Here is a 27,897-nt window from a genome sequence, read left to right as displayed (position 1 = left end):
AAAGCCGTTTTCATTTACATATTTTCAGTTTAGTGACTTAGCGCGACATTTAACAAATCACCATAAAAAGCGGTGATTTTGGCTATATTCTTTCATACAGCCTCTGTCTAGGTAACCATATGCATATTTACAGACGAAATGTGTTCATGTTTATACATTCAAACAGTCGATAACAGTGACAGGTTGTTGGAAACGCTGTTTTGTACTCATTTCATTCAGGAGTCACCTCTGGAATGTGCTGCTTCTTCCTGCCGCTCACTGAGATCCCTGCACGGGGGAAAGGAATCATTGCGCTCGTGGGACAGCACTGGCGACATTTTCCCACTGAATGAAAGCTTTATCGGAAGGTCGCTGGATATTTCGCTTTGTGCTTCTCCTGAACAAAAGCTGCTAAAGAGCTTGTAAAAGTTACTATATCAAGAGACAGACTTGCGTACGTTAGAAACACTGTTTTGTGTGCGCACTTGCGTGTGTGCGGGCCAGACAGGCACTCTGCAGAATTAATATAGCGAAAACATGGTTATGTTACATTTTCTCCCCCCTTCTTGGACCCCAAGCGCGCATGGGCCCCTGGGCCGGTGCCCATAATGCCCATTGGATAATCCGGCCCTGGTTAATGCCGTTTAACACACACGCTTACACAAGAACGTGAGTCGCGAGGTGCTTACACAAATAAAGTTTAACCAAAGGACAAATTACTCTTATAGTATAATCAATGACAAAGTCTGCCCTTTTATTCTTAGACAAATTAAAATGTTTATAAGAAAATATTACTTAAGAATATTCTTAAGAACGTCCTATAATTTATCTTAATAAAGTTCTTATATTTTCTCTTAAGAACAGTTTTGTGAATCCGGCGTGTTTGTGTGTGAATTATGGAAGAATCTGATAGAACTGAATTAATAGGTAGAGGTGAGGCAGTGTGTGCTTGCAAATGCCAGTGAGTTACATTATGCAGGGAAATGTCTTGATATTGTTGCTACTGGTCCAGAAAAGCATTGTTGTGTTGTAAATCTTGTATGATGGAGGATGTGTACAGGTGTTGATATTGTCCTTCAGGTTGTGATCATAGTTTGTAACTTGGCAATGTAATCCTGTATAAGATAGAGGTGATAACTACACGTAGTACCCTGTAGGCTATTTCAAAACTTTATTGTGCGTACGTGCGTATGGGGGGGGTCTACAAGACACTTGTGCCCAGGGGCCCCTGAATTCTTAATCCGGGCCTGGAGTAGACTATGTTGTTAATGTGAAGTTCTCTGTTTTACATGGTAAATATTGAGTCCATAAGCTAAATTTAGCAAATTTAATTAGAAATGAAGTCATTAGGAAGAAGTAATGGAAAATGAAATCTTTTTTAAACGATTATTTTCATTAGAAATGAAGTCATTAGGAAGAAGGAATGGAAAATTAAATATTTTTAAACGATTATTATTATTGTTGATATTTTATTATTATAATACCCGTATTTTGCATTAAATTAACTGATGTATATTTGTTGCTCGTTTGTTATAGTGTACTATGTTTCTGCATTAAAAAAGATACACAATTTTAGTGTATTTCATTGATAGCACATTTCTATTCTAATTATTAACTTTATGTTAATAAAGTGATTGTATCTTAACATGTTTACTAGTATTGGCTTTTCCCAGTTACATCAACATACCAGCTACAACATACAGATCTGTCTTGTGCCTTCTATTGTTTAATTTTAAAGAATAATACACTTATTTGTTTGTATACACTTTGTTTGTATATACACTTTATAAAATAAAGCATAAAAACAAGCAATACAATTAAACAAAATATAAGCATGCACAACAGTCCAAAACAACCTTTAAAAAATCACAAAAGTAAAAAATAAACCTTGACAATATGATTTCACACAGCATCAACATACTTAACAGCTTTATAAAAGTATGTCTTAAAATGTTGTATTGTATTCAAAAGGATAAAAAGGGGCGAATCAATATTCACAGTTTACAAAACATGCGTTGCTCATTTATAATCAATTAATGAGACACAATTTTAATCAAATACTGTTTGTAACCAGTTTTTTGATGGATTGGATACCATGTAGTTACTGTAGCCAACCATGGGTTTAATAAAAGCATGCTTTATATGAAGTAAAACCATAATAACCACAGATTAACCCGGTTGTTAAGGGATTTACAGTACCAGTATAATATTTGTGAAAAACATTACCCTTGTTTAAACTTTGGCACATGCCTTATTTGGCATCCTATGAACAAAAATGATACCTCATCCATCCATCTTTATACAAAGGATGTGTCATATAACATTTGTAAGCACTTTTGTGTTTGCATATCTAACATATCTACAAACTTTGACTAGAATATTAATGTATCATGTATAGCAATGAAGCATAGTGTGTGGATGAGTTCTCTCTGTCTGAGTTCCACGTGCAGTCTTTGAAACTTCATGTCTCATTTTGACCAAATATCTGTTGAAGTTTGTTTGCATGTGCGCATTATTCCCAACTCCGAAATCCGATTTCTACGGTAAATGGAATGCAGCATACAGTGGTTGTCATGTGACAACAGGGTCCTGTTACATAAGAAACCTTTGTATGCACATTTCTAACATTTAAAATCCCGTCTCATGATATTTCGCAAAGGAGCTGTTTGGTATGGGGGTCCGGTCCGGTCCGTGTATCATCTGATCATTTGATTATTCCATTTAACAAACGGGAAAAGAAAAAAAAACAGTCGATATTTCGTTTTTCCGTTTTTCTGTATGCACAAATATAAAAAAACGATGTTTTCTTCTTATTTCAGCCTTAAAAGGGAAATCCAATAAATAAATAAAACAAAACGAAATAACGACCCTAATTATAGTTTTTTCATTTTGGGGTGATTTCCCAGGGTCTTCTGCGCGCGCACGCTTTGCGCATGCGCAATGTACAGCCGCTTACCGGGATCAAGTGCATGCGAACTTGCGAAGCTCGAAATGGAAATAAATGCATTTGCATATGCTTTGTTTGTACTTTTCACTCCCACTAAAAGAGTCACACTGAGAGAGGAGGACATGACTGTGGAAAATATTTCAAAAATATATATTGAACAATGCCGTTCACACACAATACTTTCCAAAGCTTACAGTCGAAGTTTGTTAGCATTATTGCTTTTAATATGTGACATTTAAGTAAACAATTAAGTAGCCACAGCTGGCTTGCAGCAGCAAAGGTGTAAATCCATAAATTACTTTTGTAATTTAGAAGTTATGTGATGCGAACAGCCCCTCCCCCCGTAACCTCACTCAACCGAGTTCATTAGGTTCCCCCCAGCTAAAACTACTGTCCTGCTATAGAGTAATTCATAAAAGATGTTCAGTTTGTGTTGAAACTGTGAGGTTTTTATGTAATCATTTGCACTATTACATTACATCAGTTTAGGCTACTGTTTTTAGGTAACATGCCAGAGCCTGTACCAGGGACCATAATAATGTTGCAGTGTTCCCCAGAGAGCATGCGGCCTCTTTTCCGATATCTCGTGATATGTCATATTATTTAAAAACATTTGATGAATATGAAACATGTACAACTCGAGTGAAGCCATTGTAAATGATAACTGATCGATCGCGAGATTCGTGAAGAGCTCTAGGCGCGCTGCCGCGCTCGCAGAAATCCGTGCAACATCACCCAAAAATGAGAAAAACAGTAATTAGGGTCGTTATTTCGTTTTGGTTTATTTATTAATTGGATTTCCCGTTTCAAGATGAAATAAGAAGAAAACAACGTTTATTTTTTATTTTTGTGCATACAGAAAAACGGAAAAACGAAATATCGACTGTTTTTTTCTTTTTCTGATTTAGAGGACACACCTTTTATAATTTGTCCCTGTGCCTCAAAACAATATACTTGTATTTCAATCTCAACACAACAACATTTATTCGTTTTGAGGCATATATCGAGGAGGATGTGTGCTGTGTAATCGGTGGGATGTTTAGGACCCAGGGGAACGCGAGCGCACACGTATAAACATTGCAGTCAGTCAGGGCGAACGCGAGTGGATGTAGTGCTCACACATCAACGGTCCTGAACAGGCTTCGGTTTATTCACTAACATTACCGCAGTCGCGAGAAAACCGTTTTAAAATGCAGTATAATCGACATCGTGTACGCATGAAAGGCTTTCGGTGATGATTTGTATTATCCTTAGCGGAAAACGATTTGCCAAAACGAGAACAAAAACGGGACACTTTGGACTTTTATTAGTTGCTCTTTCACCAGATTTACATTTGAGAAGATAGAAGACGTAAACATATACTGAGTCAATGAGATAATTCGTTTTTCGCCACAAAATTCACGGACTGCTCAACCAGCTCACCTTGGAAGGTAAGTTACCAGTCAGATCACGAACTTGGACAGCAAATGAATGATTGCACCAAGATGACATCAGTACATCACAGCTCTCCCGAAGCCTGCAAAACCTCTCTGTTCATCCGTTTGACATTTCATTCTTCCACTGGTGCATTGCACGCCTAGGACCGATCATAAAGCAACCATCACTTGATGGATAACCGTATTTATAGCAGCTGATCGATCAATTATTCCATGTGATCTGAAGACATGAACACAGCTTTCACTATGCATGGTTATGCGTGCGAGATATTTACTAGTAATCTCTAATCACGTTTCTCAGTCAGATGTCATGAACAGCTCCTGAATGCAGACCGTGTGTTGAGTTTGTGTTTTCAGAAATATACAGAATGACAATCAGATCGACATTTCATTAGCTTAACCAAAGAGCACAATTTCTGGATCTTGAAATACGTGTCGTTATATAATAGAAACATCTGGTTTCCATTTACCAAACAACTCTTGCATTTGATTGAAGAAATAAAGCTTGTTTATTTTGGTAATGTGTTATAGGAACTGCATATTTGGCCTAATGTCTCATTAACAATCTAAAATAATGAATATGTAGTCAGATATCTGCAGATCTTGGTTTTGACATTTAGACCTGGTTTCACAGACGCAGCTTAGTTTAAGCCAGGACTATGCCTTAGTTGAATTTAGATATTTATGTCACTTTTATAAAAATGCCTTAAGACAATAATTACTGGTGTGCATCTCGAAACAAAACAATGGCACAGAAATATTTTAAGACATTTCTGGGCAAGTTATATTCAGTTAAGACAGGTCACACATTCATTTTAGTCTGGGACTAGTTTTAAGCCTCGTCTGTGAAACCGGGCTACACTTTTGTATTCTTTTTGGTTCTCCAATGGCACTGCTGTGAAGAACCTTTTCAAGCACCTTATTTTTAAGAGTGCATAGCCACATACACAAATAAATGCTGGATTTATGTTGGTTTCAACCCGTGGTTGGGTCAAATATAGAAATATTGAGAAAGATCATTTAAATCAGCCTTTGGGGGTTGTGCCATAAGTGGATCAACCCAGCGTTTTTCTACAGTGTTGCTTCTGATGACAGCTTCCTGACTTTATGTTAGAATGAAAATAATTGAAGGCATAATGTAGATAACAATTATGATGTCTGATATTTGGCTGTTTTGATATTATCTCACTTGGCCAATAATTGTACCCAACTAACAGATGTTTCAGCCTTGTGTCAGTTTGAAAATGTACAGACATCCCTTATAGTAAATACATTTTATTTTTTGGCCATTGAAAGCGCATATTAGTTATTCATTACTCAATTTGATAAACTGGTCATTTGTGATGTCATTATTTGTATAATTATGACATAGCAAAAGGCTTTACTAGACCTGTCAACTAGCACATGTTCTGTATATGTGTATCCCCTTCGAAAAAGCATTATTGACACATCACGTTGAGGCCTTATCACACATATTTGCTGATTTGAATTGCGATGAGTTGATACACTTAATTCTGACATCTCTTGCAACAGATGCCATGGGTGAGATGACTTTACTTGTGGCCCTGTGTACAGAAGACATCTTTATAAAAAGAGAAGAATCAAAGTGCTGACACACATTAGGTGACCCCAGCATTGGACACAGTTCACAAAGATGTTTTAATGCTGAATGCTTTGATATGTATTAGATAAAAGCAACCAACATTCGCATAGTTGAGAAACAACAACAACAAAAACTCTAGGATCCTTTAGCAGTAAAGGTTTTTTATTCTTCTGCATAATTTGCATAAAAACATACATGTTGCAAATCATAGCATTTACTGATTATACTTAAAGGGACAGTTCATAATTTTTTTAATTCTTACATTTACTTCCCCTCATGTCATTCCAAACCTTTATGACTTAATTTCTTCTGCAGAACGCAAAAGATATTTTGAAGGATTTTGGTAACCGAACAACATTGACCCTCATTGAATTCCATTGTATGAACACAAAACCACTGAGACATTTCTCAAAATATCTTCTTTGCATCACACTGAAGAATCGCATCACATCTTTCATCATCTTCCACTGCCATTTTATAACCATGTTGATGTTGAATCTTGCAGGAGAGAAGGGGAGGGATACTTTATACCTCATGCCTCCACAAAGTCATTCGTGAGGCGAGCCTTCCCCCTCACCAGCGCCGATAGACCAGCATGGAGAGAGTGTTAAGAACAGGACTTGAACCCGGAGCGGCCGATGAGAGAGATCAAGGGAAGACACCATTAGCAGGGAGTGGGGACCTGGGTCCTGAATGCTGCAAACGTAACGGATTGATCAATACCCATAACCTAATGGTGGAGACTAAGGAAGGACTGGTGTCGGCTTATTCCGCTCCACAGTATCAGGGCCACGTGGTGTCCAAGGACAAAAATGGGACACAGGATGGGAAAGGGCCCCCGCAGTTGCTTAACCCCAGCGCTCTTCCCCAAGCCATAGACCCTTATTACAGGCCCAACCTCATTCTTTATCCCGAGAGCATGTTGAGAGCATGGGGTGAGGGAGGGGACTGCTGCGAGACCACTTTCATTGAAGAAATGACCCCTGCCTCTTCTGGCTCGGCTAAAGATGGAATTGTGTTCGCTGACGGCAGGCTTCTGGATCTTTCTATGGAAGACGCCAAGATCCAAACACTTTCCTATGACGTAGATGACGACGATGACGAATTTCAAGAACTTGAGGTGAGAGATTACATACCGTTTTAACTCCATTAGGATTTTCTAAAGGAAATACCTGTGGGTTGCAAGGTTGCAGATTAATTGGGTTGACGTTGAAAGTTGGTTTTAGACAAGAATAAATGTAATCACAACGCAGCGTAAAGGCGATAAAATATTAATGAATAAAAATGCATATCTTTGCATAATCATACTGGTTGTCCCTTCAAATGAAAGCTGTGCCTCATGATGCCCTAAATGCGTCAAGGGTTTAAAATTTGCTCAAATTGTTTATAAGATAATTCATGCCTCATACAAATGTGTTGTTCGTAAGTAATACTTTACAGACAGCAAACAACACCTTCGTCCAATACAGCAAGAGAGCTGTGTCTTTACCCGTCATATGGTGCTGCTGGTCTTCGTGAGAGCACGTGTCTGGAGCTCCTGCCAGATCACTGAGAGAGAGGGCGATCAGAGAGTGTAAAGAGAGCTGGTCTGGACAGCCAGTTTCCTGCTGGTGCCCGCCTGTTTGCGCCACCTGCTCTGATACCGCTAACAAATGTGTGTAAATGTAGGCGAGTGGAGGGAAGCGTGCAGATGTGTTATGGGTTGTATATCAGGTGCTCTGAGCTCCAGAAATGTCTTTGATAATCTAATCGATAATCTAATATTGAAATTCTGTCATTATATACACTCTGCCGCATGTTTTCAAGTATTTTTGGTGTCACGTCGAGAACTTCGGATATCAGTGGTTGTTGTGTGTCTTGTTACTAGTTGTCATATGATACGTGCTGCAATTTACACTTTAAAAAATGTTGGGTTACCCCTTGTTGGGTCAAAAATGGACAAATCCAATGGTTGGGTTGGTTGGGTTTGTTTTAACCCATTGTTTGGTCAAATATAAACGTTCTCTGGGTTCATTTAACCCAACAGTTGGGTTTGTCCATCTTTGACCCAATGATGAGTTGAAATATCCCAACGTTTTTTTAGAGTGTATGATTTTGTGCTAATGTGCGGAATATTTCCCCTAAAAATGAAAATTATGTCGTCATTTTCTCACCCTGTTGTCTTTTTAAATTTGTGTGATTTTATTTCTCTGCAAAACACAAAAGAAGATATTTTTAAATATGTCAGTTTCCAAAAACTGTTGGTCCCCATTGACTTCAACTGTATGGGCACAAAACCGATGCAAGTCAATGGGGACCAACAGTTTTCTGTTACCAACATTTTTCAAAATACCTTCTTTTGCAGAAGAAACAAAGTCAAGTTTGAGATGAAATGAGGATGAGTAAATGATGACAGAATTTTTTTTTTTATGGCGGGGTGCAAAATCTGTTTGGTTATAAGCATTCTTCCAAATTTCTTTCTCTGTGTTCATCAGAACAATGAAACTTATACAGATTTGGAACAACTCGAAGGTGAGTAAATGATGACAGAATTTTTGGGTGAAGTATCCCTTTAATGGAGTGGTTTTGACTACATAAAATAAATTCAATATAACACATCGTTTCACAACAGAAGACATTTATTAACCCAGTGGAGTTATTTGGATTACATTTATGATTGATGTATGTGCATTTTGGATTTATAGAATGTTGAGTCACTTCCAGTATAAGGAAAATTAGGGCATATTTTTGACCTATGTATCTAAAAAAGGAAGTTATCCTTTATATGCGAGGATTTGTAAATTTTGAAAAATTTTATTCATGGGTGAACTATACCTTTAAAAACATAAAAATAAATTGTGACAGTGTTACCATAAAGGATTAGTTGTTGCATTGTGGGAGGGAGACAATTTGTTTGCACAGAACGACGGATACATGAGTCGTGGCAGATACAATCCCACCCTGTGTCCAACATCACGTACTGTGCGTGTTCAATAAAATAAAATATATCCTGACTGTTAAAACAATACATTCTTTATATTGTGTATGCATCCTGTGACACACACTTCTCAGACATATTACATCTGCCATGTTTTCATATATGTTTGTTTACCTATAACAACAACCACAGAAAAGAAAAGGTGTTATTAATTTAACCATATATAAAATATATTTATTAGCACCCGTAACACTTTTTATTTATCATTCCTTTTTGCAGTTGACTGATTGCTGCGTGAAGATTATGTAAAAAATCTCATGAGTTTGGAACAAGATGTGTGCAAGTAATGACAGAATTTTCTTTTTTTTCTATTTCTGTAATGGAATTTTTGTGAAAGTCTTGTGGCCTAGATTTTAGATTTTTCAATTAAGACTCGATCTTGCATCAGTTTTTCATACACATAGAATATGAATTTTAAATAATTGATAATGTCATTGCATTGCTTTTTGTCAGCACGTATATAAACTACATATGTACTGTATGTATTATCATGATTTTGGCTAGTCCATAATAAAACACTTATAGCTAATAAGATATCAAATGAATAGAGTCAACGAATAAAGGATTTTAATCAGTTTTTACATTCACTGCATTTTTACCTAGCCAAAGAGAACCCTGTCACGCCAAAAACGGATCTTTCATTATCGCATCCTTTAGATTATGTTCTGACCTTTTTGAAGTTCATTTTGGAATCAAATTAATGGAACACTTGACATTCCTATTATGCAAGCACACTTCTCAATCTGTTGGGCTTTTACATCCTCACTCGTGTTGTTTCAAATGACACACTGTTTGGAATGAGATGTGCCAGGTTAGCAGAGCAACGTGCCATCTCACAGCAAATGCCAATCTGAATGAGAGGCTGTAAAATGTGCTGAGGTTTGTCAATGAGGTTGGACTGGAATTTAACAATCAAACATGTATATTTGCATAATTATAAATATGACATATTGACCATCAATAGAAACATTTAAGGTTACATTTAATGAAGGGATAGTTCACCCAAAAATGAAAATTCGTTCATCATTTATTCATCTTCATGTCCTTCCAAACCTGTATGAATTTCTTACTTATATGACTCTTTCATCTTGAGAACACAAAAGAAGATAATTTGAAGAATGTTGGTAACAAAACAACATTGAACCCCATTGACTTCCACTGTAAACCACTGAGACATTCCTCAAAATATCTTCTTTTGTGTTCTCAAGACGAAAGAGTCATATACAATGCATGAATGTTTTCACCATTTACATTGTATGCATAGTTCATGTCAGCTGCATGTTATAGTGGAGCTTTGACCTGTTAGGGGTTAATTTATAGTTTTTAATGATTTACATATTCCGGTAAATTCAGTTTTACTACAGTATGTAGATGCTTCATAATCCAGTCTGATATATAGGGATAATCAAGCTGCATGGTTGTTATTAATGCAATATCGCTCGGGTAGTCGTGTATGTGTTCTTATATCTTCATGGCTGTGATTAGGCCAGAGGCAATCACAGCCATGCAGATATAAAAAGACTACATACACGACTACGATAGCGATATTGCATTTATAAATCAGTTCGACGGCACAAATTTGTAGATAATCCAGAAACAACTTCGGAGTGTGTTTAAACCCCTCCGGTTTTAAAGGAAACAGAGAACTACTTTCTTCCGCCACGAATCCAAGCCCAGCATAACAGTTAAACCTCCGCTACTAAGTCCAAACAATCACTTCTTTTAAATTTGCGCTGTGCTGAGAGAGACTTTTAAAAGGCAACTCACCGAGAATGTGCTAATCCCATTTCTATTATCTTGATCGAGACCCTCGCTGTAATATTTTTAAACAATGAGTGCAGAGCGCTGTGAATAAATTGCTAGAGACACCGCAACGTTTAGTTTCACTTAAGTGTGTTTTAATTATCATGGTGTATGATCGCCACCTAGTGGCCATTGTGCAGTATTGAAGTTTGCGCAGTGTTGAGATTTAGATCTCATTCATCGTACAGCAGTAGCCTACTTTCTTTTCACAACGCGAACAATCTTTGCTTGGAGAAAGATATGACTGTAAATTTATTTACTATCTGTAAGCGTTCATATTATGTGTAACATAATATGGATTCTTGGAAGTTAAACTGTGATCGATATAATGATAATGAAAGAAAGTCCTATCGCATCACATGTACACCCATGTGCGGATCGCAGTGCACGCGTATATTACTGTATAGCATTTAACTCATCAGGAGATCCAAAACAGTCTTGAAGGGATAGTTCATCCAAAATTGAAATATCTGTCATTTACTCACCCTCAGGTTGTTTCAAACCTGTATAAATTTCTTTGTTTGGAAGAATGATAGCAATTTTCAACTTGGTTCAATCCACTACCATAGTAGGAATTTGTTTAAAAAAATTTTTTCCTGTTGAACACATAATGAGATATTTTGGAGAATTTAGGAAAACAAAGAGTTCTCGGGCACATTTGACGACCATTTAATTCTTCCTACTATGGTAGTCAATGATGTCCCAGAACTGAAATGAACTAACTAATGACTAACATTCTTCCAAATATCTTTCTTTGCGTTCATCAGAACAAAGTAATTTATACAGGTATGCAATTACATGAGCGTGAGTAAATGATGACAGAATTTTCATTTTTGGATGAACTATCCCTTATCCCTTTGGATGTGACTGAGTCATATTAATGTAAATCTATTTTACAACTTTGTGTTTATACATCAACTGAGAGAGATGAGAGATGTGATGTGATTCTTCAGTGCATGCAAAGAATATATTTTGAGAAATGTCTCTGTGGTTTTGTGTTCATACAATGGAAGTCAATTGGGGTCAATGTTGTTCGATGACCAACATTCTTCAGAGTCATGTGTGTGTGTGAGAGACAGAGAGAGAGAGAGAGAGAGAGAGCTTCACCCCCCAGCTGGTGCTGTTAACTATGCCCCTCTTTGTGTTAACATATGCAGAAGGTCATTTTGCTGCAAATTGGTGACAAGAGAGCCAGATTGTGGAAGATGTTTAGGGTTTTGTACAGTTAGTAAGGTGAAACAGGCAACAGCCATCTACACACGCTTATGTAGGCAACACATTTCACAACTCGAGCAAATATGAAGTGATAATTAATCATCTGATATCATTTCTGTGACCTGCAGACTGCACGCTGCTGTTTCTATTGAATGAATTGCCCAGCACATCACCTGATACATTTGTTTTGTTACACCGATGACGAATATGCAAAATGTACAGTATAGATGTTTTTGTACAAATGAACAAATAATTATGTGAAAAATATTAACATTTGTGTATAACAAAATTTATAACACAGGTTTCTTAAGAATAATACTAAGAGCGTTTAATGAGGTAAAAAATATGCAATGGAGTTAATGGTAGAAATACTGTATGTGTTGCCATATTCAAATGGAAATTGAGGGAAATATTATATATAACTTTTTGTCTGAAGGCAGACATTTTATCTTAAATGTCTATAATTGATGTAGACAAAAATCACTATTAAAATGTGCAGACATACATCACAGTTCAGTTCAGTTTTTTTATTACAAAAATTAAATTATATATTATAGAAATGTATTAGAAATTGATTACTTTAAATAATGAGGAAAAACAGCCTGTTAGAGCTCATTATAGATAAGAACTTCTTCAGTACTGTTTAAAAAAACATCTCAGGGTGAACACCAAGAATTTGAAATAAAAATATAGTCCAAGATGATAAATTATAATTATATAGTTTTGGTTTATTTAATGTGTTCAATCATAACGTAACAAAATGTTTGTGTTATTCCATAGTTTTGATGAGGTTACTATTATTCTAAAAGATGGGAAGTGACACTTAAAGCAGTAACATACATACTTAGAAAAACAACATACATGTTTATGAAAAGTGTTTGTGCATCAAATCATTTGTATATTTCCAGCCATTTTGCTTGTTTAAAAGCTATAATGTGCAGACTGGAATGTCAAAGTAACATTACATGTTATGATTACATTTGACTTTGACTTTAAAGTCACTGTAACACTTTGAAACCATTGAAAATCTTTGAAAAATAATCTTAAAAAAAATAGAAGTTTGCATCTTTTTGGAGGCATAATTATTGCAAGATGTATTGTCATATTTTACATATTACACTCTATCAAAGTGAACAGAAGGCACAAACATACCTGCTGTGCAACATGGGACTGCTATATTTGATACATTATACACCAAACTCATCGCTTTGGCGTAGCAAGCACTATCAGTTGATCCATGAATTATAACCGCTGTGTTTTGATTCATTGAGCGTTTTGTTTGTTTTGTGCAGAGTGAGTACTCGAGTGATTCAGAGAGTGAAGACAATTTCCTCATGATGCCCCCGAGGGACCACCTGGGCCTCAGCGTTTTCTCCATGCTTTGCTGCTTCTGGCCCCTTGGCATCGCAGCTTTCTACCTGTCACACGAGGTGAGAATCTCTCAACCGCAAACTAATAAGCCCATGTCTTTGGTAAATGCAATCAGTGTCTCTTTGCATTACAATAATTTTACATACAGTATACGCCAAAAGACACCAATGGTTCATAAATAGTAACTGACAGGTTTATAAACAGAATCTGATTGTATGTGAAAGTATCTCATCAAGAATTCTAGAACGCTGCAGTGTTCGTTTTATAATAATGATGTTATGGTGCAACATTTCTGGATATGGCAGTGGTTGGCCTACTTAAAAGTGAAGTGAAGTATGATTCATTTACATTTTTCTTTTTATTCACTTAAGCTACCTTTGTGTTCAAGACTTGTTTTAATTGGATTCAGTTTAGTTTTATTAACATGACATCACTAATACATATTATTGAAGTTAGCTTACTGTATACCGTACATCATACCGCACTGCAGAGAAAGCCAGTCATTGCTTCAAGCATGAGCATTTAAAAGTGCAAGCAAATATCTTTTTTGCGTTGTCATTTTCGAGGTTGCAGGGCAAGAACAGGAGATTTTCTCAGGTAGCACATTATTTCATAAAGGCACCTGTAGTTTGCTGCAGTGTCAAATGTATTTATAGCTTACTGCAATGCTCCTGAGAGGAGAGAGATTGCTTACAGACACCACGCTCAAAGAGGGAGGCGCCGTTTATCTCAAAACAAGTGTACACTACAGAAAAAGTGTTTCACACACTTCCACATGAAAAAAATGGAGCCTGTTTTAAAAGGATTGAGGTTTTTATTTAAAGGGTACAGTTTGCAATATAATATACATAACTATGTGTTCAGAGGTGTATAAAGACCTTACATAATGAAGCGTTATGTTTTTATGACCTTAGAATGAGCTATTTCTATCTATAGACACCGCGAGTCCCCTTACATGGAATTCACCGTGTTGTTTCTACAGTAGCTCTAAAAACTTCTCTACAGAACGCGTTTCATAAATACGTTATCTCCTTTGGCAAAGAAGCGAAAAACGTGAAAAACATCTTAGTTCTGTGTCAGCCACCGTAGTGCTTCGAAAGGGAGGGGAGGAATGAGCTGAAAACTCAACATAGCACCTTTAAAGTCCAAACAATAATTTGAAGAACTGGAGAATAATGAAACATTACAAAAGTACAAAGGTGATTGCATTAGATTCTAACCCTAAGTGTAGTAGTCTTTTGCCAAGTACTGTAAAGATTAGTATCATAGAATAATTCTAATTAGGGCTGTCAAACGATTAATCGTGATTAATCGCATCCAGAATAAAGGTTTGTGTTTACATAATATATATATCTGTGTACTGTGCATATGGATTTTGTATTTATAAAGACAAAACATACACATACTTGTCTATAAATTTTAAATGTATTAATTTATATTTATCAATAATTGAAATTGTAAATAAAAGTTTATTAATAGTTATATTTTTCTTAAATATATGCATTTATGTGTATGTGTTTATAAATACAAAATTAATATGCACAGAACACCAGCATATATTATGTAAACACAAACTTTTATTCTGAATGCGATTAATCACGATGAATCGTTTGACAGCCCTAATAATAAATCAATTTTTTATTACCGTAAAGGAGTTTTAATACAACAAATAGTATCATGGTGTTAATATACATTTAAATAATATATAACTACTATAAAACGTAACTTAAATTCTTATAGGTCAAATGTAAAACGAACGTTTTCGTGTAAAATGTAGAATCTTGGATGTGAGATTTACCTTGTGTAGTACTCGCATTCGGTTCTCGAATTTGTTATTTTTACTTTAGAGGGAGTTTATTGCTCTCTCTCTCACCCTCTGTTCGCTCTATTTTCTCTTGCTCTCTCACTTTTTCTCTTTCACGCAGCACATCACGACTCAACACCCACAGCTCTCTAATTCTCTATGTGAAAAAAAAAACAGAAAACCTTTCTGAGCCTGACTCTTAAAATCTAAGCCTACACCAAAATCAATTCTCTGAAATCCTTCTATACGGCCTTTCAGCTTCAAAACCATTTCAATGATAAAGATATTCCATTGGCTGAGCTCGTGTTGTTATGCACAGCCCGCTCGGGTCACGTAAACAAACAGATCTTGATATAATGCAACCTGTTAAAATGTTTATACGGTAATGTACACATTAGTCATACCTGCACACTACAAACTAGCTAGAACTGGTATAGTCATTGATGTGCACTTATCTAAACCGAATGTAAAATCTAAACTGAATGAAGTACAGTATGTCCAAGTATTGAAATTAGAACAATCACAAAAGGTCTTTGCCTTTGAAAGCCCAATGATAGCTTGTGGTGATGAAACAGATGAAAAGATGGTTATGATGAAATGTGTCTTGACTGTTATCAACATTTTCAACGTGCCTCTCATGTTCCATTGTTGGGATTGGTTTAGTTGAACTAATGGTGCATCAATTTCTTCATGTCTTCAGGAATAAATTATGCTGTAATTTTGTCAATATAATACCACATATGGATAAATACCACAGCTGCACTTTAACACAACCAGATGTGCAGTAATATAATATTTTTATATGTAATATAATAAAACTTTTTGTGAGCATTGCAGCTTCTAAGGCAAACTGAGTGACGTTCATCAAAAGAAATCACACTTCACCCATTTTCCTGTTGATTTCAGACAGGGTTGGATTGGTAATATAATATATATCGTGCAAATATGAGCTTTTGCACTGATTCATTGTGTATGGATCATTTTTTATCTCATATTGTGTTGGATTTACACACCCAAAAGGTTTTCTAATGGTAAAAGTTGGATTTGTGTTTGACGCTATACAGTATTCCTTTTAGGGTCGAATTTTGCCAAATTGTATTCAAGTGTGTTTATCAAACACAACAAATACTTTCTTACCAAACAGCATTATTGCTAGTTTACATGATGATCTGTGAATTGTAGTTTGAAGGACAGAATTACCTAAAATTAATTTTCAAACATGGTTTTAAAACCAGAAAATAAAAGATAAACTAAGTATAATTTATATTTTTGCCTCAAAACTTTGTAGTTATTGATTTATAGCCCATGTGACAACTAGCCCCAGTCTCCCATTTATGAATTTTCTGTCTTTTATAGGCACAAAGCTTACCTAAAAATGAAATTACTCTTTTTTTTACAGCAAAGTCAATTGTGAGGGCATAGTTCTAAATGAAAAAGTGTGTGAGCGAGAGAGAGCTCCAGGCACTGTAATACAGTCTGAATGGTCATGTACTTGTATTATGAATTCAGTGTTGCTATAAGGCTCTTCATCTTTTCACTGGGATTTGGTGGGAACTTAATGGATGGGCGATGTCAAAGTCATCTAACAATCTGTGTAGGTGTAATGGCTCTTTTTTCACTTTTTCCTGCAGCCGTCTATTAGTTTCGTTTATTGGCAAGTTGATTAGTTCCCACGTGATTTTCCATTCTGTAGTTCTGTAGGTGGCCTTATCTGATTTGATCCAGGAAGAAAGATTTTGACCGATTCAGTCAGTCTAGGATTCAGACCAGTGGTTCTTGCGATTCCGAAAGATTCATTAAAAAGACCCGTCCGGTGGTATGATTAGGTATAATCTGACTGATATAGCCGGAATAACGATTAAATCTGAGGAGGCCAGGGAATGCTGCTCTGATTCTGTCCTGAAACTGAACTATGCAACGATCTGTTTTTGCTAAGCTTGTGTGCATAATCGGATTCATTGCTTTTAGAGCGTGGCCTAACACAAACAGGATCATCTCTTTATGTAATTCTTTGGCGCGGAAGAGCGCGAACGTGGGCCTTGTAGGACATAAGCTTTGAATAAAAAACCTTTATTTGAACAATGAGTGGATGTGTTCAGAGCGGTTTTCATTACGTCAGCAACACCGTGGGTGCTTTGTGTCCAGATCTCAGCAGAGACTCACAAATCAACACGCATTTCTGCTGCTGCTGGAATGTCACGTTTTAGATCACAAAAACGTGCCTTGTTTTGGTATGTCTTGTATATTTTCTGCTTATCTTTCCTGTACATCCTCAGTGTGGTTGCTCTGTTGTTAATTAGTTTGTACTTTGATTTGATGGTTGGCTAATTAATTATGCGTGTCTAAGTTGAAGCAGTAATTAGGCGAGTAAGTACAGTCCTTCATCTGTACAGAACAATAGAGCTGATAATCATGTTTCAACATTGACTGTGCACATTAACAGCAGGGGAGGACAAAACTCACACACAAACTACTTTGCAAATCAAATCAAAGTAGGCCAATGGTTGAGACTTGCCGTACCAATCTATGATTCATTTTAAAAAACTACATCCGTCATAACTGTAGTTTTCATTTTTTAATAAAATGATTAAATAAAGCAATGAAAGCAAGACATTTTAAATCAATGCTGTAAACGTAAATCCATGACCACTATAAATGCATTAAACCACTGTTGCTGAAAACATGTGTGTAATGGCATGTATTATATACAAGTTCTGACATCATTTTTTCACCCCCATGTTGTTCTAAACCTGTATTGACTCTTGTATGTTCTGTGTTACACAAAAGAAGATATTTTAAGAAATGTTTCAGTGGTTTTGTGTCTATACCAGTGGTTCTCAAACTGGGGGGGGGGGGCCCAAGATGGATCCAGGAGGGGGCACAGATTTTGTGGCATTTTATGAAATGTTATATATTTATGAAATTTCGTACATTTTATGCAATCAAACAAAAAAATAAGCCACCAACCAAAAGAATGGATGTCCCAGCATTGTATATGTTACTCAAAGCGATGCACCCTACACAAAGGGGGTCTTACAATGAAAAAGTTTGAACACCACTGGTCTACAATGGAAGTCAATGGGGTTTAATGTTTGCTTACCAACTTAAAAAAAAAAAATATTTATGTGTGTTCTGCAGAAGCAAGAAAGTCATACAGGTTTGAAATGACATTGCGGTGAATGAATGATGACAGAAATTTCATTTTGGGTGAACTGCTTCTTAAAGATGTTGCATAGGAACGCATGTGGTTTCCTGTATTGTTAAATCCTGACAGCCCCAAATGATTTTATCATTTAGACTTTTTAAAAAATATTTAAATTTAAAGGTGCCATAGAATGAAAAACTGTATTTACCTAGGCGTAGATGAATAATAAGAGGTCTGTACATGGAAATGACATATCGTGAGCCTCTATTGTTTCCTCCTTCTTATGTAAATCTTGTGCATGCAAAAGACCACTGAAAAAGAGGCCAATCCCAACATAACACAGACTGTGACGTTACAGACGGGATGTACGCCCCCAACGTTGCATATACCCGCCCATGTTCTAGGCCAGCCGGACGTGCACAGCCGAATCATTGGAAGTTCTACAGGTATTGTGAAGTGGGTTGGGCCATGTCTACCAAATTGGCATAGGACGATGTCTACAGTGAAACCTCGTGATGGACGATGACATCATTGTCTTCTTTAAACAAGCCACGACGTTATGAAGTGAGGCGCGTCTAGGCGCGAGCTGCGCAGAGACACGTCTTCTTTATACAGCGCGAGCTGGGCACTTATAAAGACACGTCTGATCTGTATCGTGCGAGTTTATATGCCCCTTTAGCCTTGTTTATATTTGTTTGCTATGCAATTTGAAGCACAGAGCAGCGAGAGTCACATGATAAAAGTGAAAGGGGCAGTTTTTCGAACCTGGGACAATATCAAGCAGGCTTCGCTCAGCGTTTTGATACTGATTTAAGAAGGGGGCAGTTCCGACTATATTGCCATTACAACCCCTGCCGCAAGCAGTAAGTAGTGATTTTATCCACTTCTTCCATTTCACGCCTGACAGTAGCGATCTGTTTGCTGTGTGAGCTAGTGGCATGAGCCTGCGCAGCGAAACAGCCAATCAGAGCAGAGCTCAACATTAATATTCATGACCCTTCCAAGTAAGGTAATAAAAGACCTTTTCATTCTAGGGACAAATCCTAGGGTTGTAAATGGACACGTTAAACCGTTTCTGGATCATTTTTGCACTTAATAAAGCCACATACCTTCTATGTAGATATCAGAGAACAATTTAACATATTGTATCAATGAATTCTTTGGCCCCTTTAAGAGACATAAACTTAAAACCTAATCTGCACTTGGTTGTATTTGCATAAATAATATGGCAAGCAATTATTTACCAAATAATAACACTATTTAGACTTAAATAATACTAAAATATTGAACAATGTCTTATTGAAACTCTAGAATTAAGTGTTTGTTTGTGTAAGACATATTCACTCTGCCAGGTCAGGCAATTTGAAGTGGATTTTTCATGAAAGTCTACGTTGTAGATCTAAGAGGTAGATTTGCACTCCTGACAAAAGCATAACGTCCGAAGTCATTGTTATGGATCTTGGATGTAATTGGTGAATCCTTCTCTTTATGGGCAAGAATCATAAAGTAAATCTGCTCGGGTGCCTTATTATGTACTAAATGTGAACATCAAACTTTAAACAGCTCTCAGAAATGTCCTACACTGAAGTGAAATAAAAGTGCATTTGAGTTCAAATCAGGGTGCATTTGAGTCTGTGTGGATGTGTTGTCCTTTATGAAATTATGGTATTAACACAGATTAAAGCCATTTTGCTGCTTTGGACACCGTCCTGGGTTAGTGTCCTGATTTTACCCAAGAGCTGTTTGGTAGAAATGTACTGTAAAAGGTTACATTTACCTGATATATTTATCCAAAAGCAACTCGCAGTGTGTTCCAGGTCCTGTTGATCAATTCCCACGGCCCAAATTCATATGAAACCCATGACCTTGATGTTGCTAAACTTGCTATAGCATCATGCGCTACAAGTTTAAAGTCCGAGTAAAGTGACATTGAAATATGTGACCCTGGACAACAAAACCAGTCTTATGGGTCAATTTTTCGAAATTGAGATTTTACATAATCTGAAAGCTGAATAAATAAACTTTCTATAGATATACGAGTTGTTAGAATAGGACAATATCTGGCTGAGATACAACCGTTTAAAACTCAGGAATCTGAGAGCGCAAAAAATCAAAACATTGAGAAAATTGCCTTTGAAGTTGTTAATCAGGGACACTGTGGCAGACCATCCACTCACAAAAATAAAGTTTTTATATATTTAAGGTAGGAAATTTACAAAATATCTTCATGGAACATGATCTTTACTTAATATCCTAATGATTTTTGGCATAAAAGAAAAATCGATAATTTTGACCCACACAATGTATTTTTGTCTTTTACTAAAAATGTTCCCGTGCTACTTAAGACTGGTTTTGTGATCCAGGGTCACATATGTGTTCTGAGTTTGTCACACAACAGAAAAGTGTGTTATTCACCACCCAGCCAAATTTGAATGGAGAAAATAATAAGTAAATAAAATAAGTTATCAAAATCTTGGAAAAACAATCAGGACTCTCTGCTCTCAACTGATGGGGGGCGTGTCCGCTGTTGGCGCTGAAGCCACGCCCACTCGAATCGATCATCCTGAGTCCCCAGCCCAGTAGGCTATATGTGAATTACATGAATATGTTTCATGGGAGGATTTGAATTCAAACACGCTATTCATCAATAGATAATTCACGAGCAGGTTAAAAGGTATGCGTATTTGGCGTGCTGTCCGGGGAGAGGGCTCCGAGCCCTGCAGTTTCTTCCGAACATGGAGTACTCTCCCCATGTCCGGGGAGAAGGCTCGGGCCCGGTATTAGCCCGAACCCAGAGCGAGTTGTGGTTACAAATAGCAGCCGGCAATGTTCAAAGATAGCATTTGTGCACGGAGGCAGTTTAGAGAGACAGGCTTCATAGGCAGCGTAACGTAAGTCTATTTGAATTATAAACAGAGTACGTCTTGCTATAACCAATCACATATTTAAAAACTACAATACTAATTTCTCGCTAGAAATGCAATCAGAAGTTATTGAAAGTGGAAATTAAACGTGCATTTATACAAAGCTATGCTCCAACGGGCGTTTCGGCCGGCATTTTTTTTCGAGCTTGAGCCTTCTCGACCAATCACGTTCCTCGCATGTTGTTATGGAAACAACAGGTCTCCGTCATTGGTTAGCTGTGAAAAGTTGCTTGACTGGACGTTTTTTCAGAAAAGTTGAACTTTTTTCAACCTCAAAGGACGCTCTGAGCTGCAGAAAAAGACGCTGGCGCTGGCGTTTTAAAAAAGCGATCATGGCTTTTTAAAAAGAGGTTTTTAGAGTTCACCAGACCATTTTTTTATTATAAGGTGACCAGACGTGCCAGTTCCCAGGGACACCGCCTGCACAGGATTTCGGCTGCGTCACTACGCATACTCACTTAACACTTAACTCTGATTACACGAGACTAAGCGAGCATCTAGCAAACGCAAGCATCTCTTTTATCATAAACCCGATCGACACATCTGCAGGAGGCACGTATTTTGACATGATGCTCGATGCATATATTCACATAACGCGCCAAACACATATTTTGCATTCCTGGGTCTCCAAAAACGTGACCTGGCAGTGTCCATGCACACTACATATTTACTGTTTTTGTTTCTGTTTTCTTTCATCCACCTAGAAAAGTGCACTTATTAGAAGTTTGTTTCTCATTATAAATTTGGATCTTTAAATGGTTGACTCTAAAAATAGTTTCGCTAAAGCTGCCTCGCAGGTCAAGGACAGGCTCTGAAGTAAAAGTGTTCACGCTGAGGAACCGAGTGCGATTTCTGGAGGCTCAAGAACATTTAAGACATATGACAGGAAAACAAATGGATAACAGAACTTTACCAGAACATACCGGTTTGCTGCTTGGACTGAGGGCCTCAAATTTATACCCTGACAGAGAACATTACACAAATCACGTTAACTTGCTTTGTATTGCAAGCCCAAGGGGAAGCATACACGAGCCGCTCCTGTGTACCAACGAGGGCTCCGAGATTGCCGATGGACTATTTGCTTTTCAAACAATGCATCATGATAATGTCAGTGACAGTTTTATTAGATGAAGTCTTTTGTGATGGATTTAGTGAATTCTGTATGAGTAAAAACAGCTCAAGTGTCCCGAGGCCTGCAGAACATGACATCTGATTTATACCTCAAGGCCCTCGGTGGGCAATATCTCTTGATGAAATAAAACCATGAGGCTTGTCTCTACATACAGTTATGTATAGTTCAACAAAAAGGATTTTCTGCAAAATGGAAAAAAGTGGATTCCTTAACCATTTCAGCCCCATCCTACGGAGCCCGTCTGTACGGAGCCCATCTGGTCACCCGTCGGAGAAAAAAAAACAAGACCCGCAAATCCGTGGCCACAGTTTTGTAATTCGTTCCCTCAGTTTATAAAACTGTGCTCTCGGATTAATAAACTCTACCCAAGAGTTTCCAATCCGTGCTCTCGGTTTTGTAAACCGTCCCCTCAGTTTTTGAAATCTGTACCCACAAATTCATAAACTGTGCGCGACGCTTTCGCAATCCGTTCCCACAGTTTTAGCAAATTAGACCCTAATTTTACCTAAAACGTTTAAAATAAATGAACATTTTAAATAAGAATTATGTCAATGTTCATTAATTATATGTCTGAATTTTTTCATGAATTAAAAAGTATTAGTTAATTCTACGGACAATGTGCATATCTATCGTCAATTAGTTGAAATAATAAAAACATGAACATGCAAAAACAACGCACACAAGTCAATGCGTATGAGCTCCACATTGGAATATTGAAGCACAAGTATGCAACAAGCAGTCGTCTTTCGAGCTTTTCTGTAATTATTATAACATTGATTAGGTTTTATTTTTAAAGTCCTTGTGAACTTACATTACAAATAAACAAATAGACTTTGGAAGATTGTGACGCACGGTTATTTGTGCCAAACCTTTTAAATGCCAGGACCCTTTTTATAACTGAAATATAGAAGAAATACACATTTGTTTCTCTTTAGAGCTGCACAATGGCAAAAAAAACCCCATAACGGTTCATTTTAATTTTTCCCCTTGATATTGTAATTGAATATTAGATTCAACATTAAGTATAACTTTCTGTAAAGCAATTATATGTCACTTTTTATATAAACATCCAAAAAAACAGCTCCTGAAATATTTTATGATCAGGTCAGTTTTATTTCAAACACATTAATTAAAACTAATCAGAACTGTAGACAAAATAGGTTGTTACAAAAAATGATAAAATAGTATGTTATTAAAAAAGGTGTTATATTTGCAGCAGACAGATTGTTCCGTTGTGCGTGAGAAACGCGGACTGGCATAAAGTTGGTTTGACGTTGGACATTCGATATTCGTGAATTTAGGGGCTGTCTCTAAAGTTACATACATATTAAATTCCATGTTTTCATGGATTATTGATATTTATTTAGATAAACCGTCAAACCATATGCAAATATTCCTATGTGTTTCACTGTCCAGTTAGTTTTGTGGCTAGTCATTCCCTTAAAATGCAATTAAACCTTAAAAATTTTATATTTGTGTATGAGCCCATACAGCAGTGAAACACATAGCAATATTTGCATATGATTTGACGGTTTATCTTAATAAATATCAATAATTAGGCAGTTGTGGCCTAATGGTTAGAGAGTCGGACTCGTGACCAGAAGGTTGCCGGTTCGATTCCCAGGGCCGGCGGGTAACAACTGAGGTGCCCTTGAGCAAAGGCACCTTACCCCTACTTGCTCCCCGGGCGCTGCAGTGATAGCTGCCCACTGCTCCGGGGGTACGTGTGTTCACTACTCTCTGGATGGGTTAAATGCAGAGGTCACATTTCGTTGCCTTGTACCTTCGTACATGTGCAATGACAATAAATTGAATCTAAATCTAAATCTAAAAAAAAATCTAAAAGGTGTGCATTATAGTTGACACACACACACATGAACACTGTACAGTTAGTTTTGTGGCTTTAAATGCTATTGAAGTTGGAAACATGTATTTTAATGTGTATGTAACTTTAGAGACGGTCCCTTAATTCACGATATTGAACGTTTAATGTCAAACTAGGGCTGTCGCGATTATTAAATAATCGTCTCATCGCGATTGTTTGACCTCATCGCGATGGTTTCAGATCATCGCAATTATTGCACATCTCTATAGAAGACACTAGGGGGAGCTGTAGTGCATCTGCATATTGCATATTTTAGTGTATATATTGTTACTAAAGCATGGTAATACTTGTAAAATGTACCACCACAACACAATCACTTAAAAAAAACTAAAACATATACAAATTACCTGCAGTACAATTTAATATTATTTAAGCAAATCTCAGTGTGAAAACCAGTCTATCAAAATTTCATTAACACACAAGTAAAATTTTATTGTAGTCTTGCAAGTGAGATAAAAACAGACTAGAAGCTTTTCTATGACTGATAGTATTTTAATGGTGGCTTCAATTCACACCTGATAAATTTTCTTAATTTACAAGTATTTGGCGGTTGTATTATTGACAGGTAAAAGCCTAAACCTTAAATATATGATGACCCAATTTTTTCCGATGTATTTCCAAGAAAAAAACATAGTCTTGTATTCAGAACAATATGGTCGTTTCAATCGCTGAATCAAAAATGTATGAGAATTAAATGTCAAAGCTCAAAAACAGACAATTAATCGGCATAATCATCAAAGCCCCAAAACAGACAATTAATCGGCATAATCGCAATGATTTATCAGACAATTAATCGTCAATCAAATTTCATAATCGTGACAGCCCTATGTCAAACCAACTTTATGCCAGTTAAATGCAGCAATGAACGTGTTCTTTATCCGCACTGTCAACACGCGCGTGTGTAAACACATTAAGACAATTTATAATATAATCTAAAATAAAACAGTAGCCTATACAATATTCGTTAATGTTCCTGCAGGAGCTTGTTCTGTTCTTATGACATGCAGAGGCTTCAATTCCGCGAGTACAGTTTGCAAAACTGTGCGAACGGATTGCGAAAGCGTGGGCACAGATTTCAAAAACTGAGGGGACGGTTTACAAAACCGAGAGCACGGATTGGAAACTCGTGGGTACAGTTTATTAATCCGAGAGCACGGATTTATAAACCGAGGGAATGAATTACAAAACTGTGGCCACAGATTTTTTTCTCCGACGGGTGACCAGACGGGCTGCGTACCATCCTTTTCAAAACAGAAGGAAAATATCTAACCAAAATATCATAGAAAGTCTAGCTGCCAGGTGCTATTACACATTTTTGTGCAATCCTTTTACAATTAAAAAATGAGGAATTTATTTGTAATAATACATTGTAAACAATTTGTTAGCTTTATATTTTGTCACCTATGACAACCCTTTCTTGCTTTGCTTTAGCTTGATAAGGGACAGCGGTACAATAAATCAAAACTAAAGAAACTAAACGGGAATGAAACATGTTGTTGTTTAGTTAGAAAAATGGCTATTTTGCTATGGCTGGTGTTATGCTGTGGGCAGTTCTGCTGACACTTATCTCATGAGACTCAGAGAACACATACATTTTACATTTGCCCTGTCAATGATCACTGCCACGGGAAGCCAAAGTGGATCACTCATGAAAAACTCTCACCCAGAAAGTCTCATGGGTCAGTTATCCTTGTGACTACATTCTGCAAGATCTCGCTTTACTCTCTGATACACTGTATATATCCTCTTTTATCTGTATTTATTTAGCAATGTGAACAAAAGCATACGAACGAAAACATATGGCACCTCATATAGTTGCAGTAATACAGTTTTCTCGCTTATTGTTTGACCTATGATTTCTATTATGACAGCATGATATTTGTATTAAATAAGTATTCATAGGCTGCAATGATTATAAAGCTCATAACTGGTTCTTTTCTTGATATAATATTTAAAGGTGCAATGTGGAGATTTTAGCAGCATCTAACGGTTCACTCCTCCCCTCCCTTTTAAAGCACTACGGTGGCTGACACAGGGCTGAGATGATTTTCCACAACATATTTACGAAACACATTCTGTAGACCACTTTGTCCGTTTAGGGCTACTGCAGAAACAACATGGTGAATTCCATGCATGAGGTCCCTCTGTGTATGTAGATAGAAATAACTCATTCCAAGGTAATACAAACAAAACACTTTATTATGTAAGGTCTTTACACATTTACATTTGTTCATTTGGCAGACGCTTTTATCCAAAGCGACTTACAAGTAGTAGAGCATGTAAACATTTTGTCAACACGCTAAACAGTACCGTTAGTTTACAAGGCCATGCTATTAGGAGGATTAAAGCTGGAGTAAGCAAAGGAGAGAATGAACAACAGGAGTTTTTTTAAGGCACAAGACAGACAGTTATTGGTTAGTCAAATAAATGCGGAACAGGTTGTGAAAGTTGTGAAGGATGCTGCAGTTCGGGTGGAGGGTGGCAGTTCATTCCACCACAGGGGAACCGAATAAGTAAAGGTTTTTGAAAGCGATTTGGTGCCTCGCTGTGATGGTACAACCAGGTGTCACTCATTTTCAGACCGAAGATGATGGGAGGGGATGTAGACCTGGCGCAGTGAGTTGAGGCAAAGCGACAAATTTGTCGTTACCGTTCTGAAGGCCAGTGTCAGTGTTTAAACTTGATGCGGGCGACAGGTTTGAGTGGTTGCTGCGTTGTGAGAGGTGAATTTCAGCTGGTCATCACCCACAGGTGACTTGGTGGGTGTTATAGTTGAACACACCTCTGAAGTTATGTGTATAGTTATGTATATTAAATTTCATTTCTGTCAAGAGATACTCCTCAATATTACACAAAGCACCCTTAATAGTATATATAAATATATATTTTATTTAACTAATTTTATTGTAACTAATGTTAATGAATAAAACCATATTATAATGCATTTGCTAACATGAGAAAAAGATAAGAAATGTGTTTTTAGAGCATTAAAGAGATAACAATTCTTTAATCATTTATTTGCCCTTATGTCATTTATAACCATAAAGAATGTTAATAACCAAACAACACTGACCACATAGATATGCATTGTAATTTCTTTTTTTTCAGTTCCACATAAGATAGTCATATACAAGTTAATAAATGATGACAATGTTTATTTTCAGGTGATCTATCCCTTTAAATATTTGTTCATGTTGGTTTATCGCTATGTTTAAAAAATAAACGAATAATAAGTGCTGGAGAAGTATTGTTTATTGTGTATTATATAGTGTATTAAAATATATTTGCATTGCATATGCAATATTCCACAATGCTGCTTAAAGCGGCAGTCCCTAGGATTGGCCTCTTTGTCGCCATCTCAGTTTGTAAATTGCTACTGCAGGTGATGTGCAGAGATATTTCTTTGCGTGAGTTGTGATTCGGCGCTGCTCAACTGCGCGGATGAGTCTGATGTTTTGAGTCGTGGCCTGTGACAGTGCAGCGGTGAGAATCTCACTGTACATCAGTAGCGCATAATAAACACAGATAACATGGCAGATGATATAACACGAAACAAATAAGAACATAAACAGACACAAATAGCGCAAATGGAGGAAGTTTTTGTTGAAGTGTTTTGATATTATTTCGGGTGCTGGGTCATTTTGTTATTTCTCATGGAAACTCCCGTAACGCGAAC

The 27,897-nt window shown here is 36.8% G+C and overlaps 1 protein-coding gene across 5 annotated transcripts in view; it reads left to right on the top strand.

The window, feature by feature from the left end:
- Positions 1–3,991: 3,991 nt before the first annotated feature.
- Positions 3,992–27,897, top strand: part of LOC130559485 (synapse differentiation-inducing gene protein 1) — a 67,006-nt gene continuing 43,100 nt past the window's right edge. For 2 of the 5 annotated variants that reach the window (XM_057342595.1, XM_057342596.1), the window contains exons 1-3: positions 3,992–4,356; positions 6,471–7,085; positions 13,253–13,390. In XM_057342595.1, the coding sequence (XP_057198578.1) occupies positions 6,561–7,085; positions 13,253–13,390 (663 nt within the window). In that variant the 5' untranslated portion in view covers positions 3,992–4,356; positions 6,471–6,560. Of the gene's footprint in view, positions 4,357–5,895; positions 5,986–6,470; positions 7,086–13,252; positions 13,391–27,897 lie in introns of all 5 variants that reach the window. The other 3 variants (XM_057342594.1, XM_057342597.1, XM_057342593.1) reach the window with 3 other exon arrangements.

The sequence above is a fragment of the Triplophysa rosa genome, linkage group LG9 (genome assembly GCF_024868665.1).
Source record: "Triplophysa rosa linkage group LG9, Trosa_1v2, whole genome shotgun sequence".
NCBI classification, from domain to species: Eukaryota; Metazoa; Chordata; class Actinopteri; order Cypriniformes; family Nemacheilidae; genus Triplophysa; species Triplophysa rosa.
Note: the sequence above shows the minus strand (reverse complement) of the source record. Positions and strands in the feature narration are given on the sequence as shown.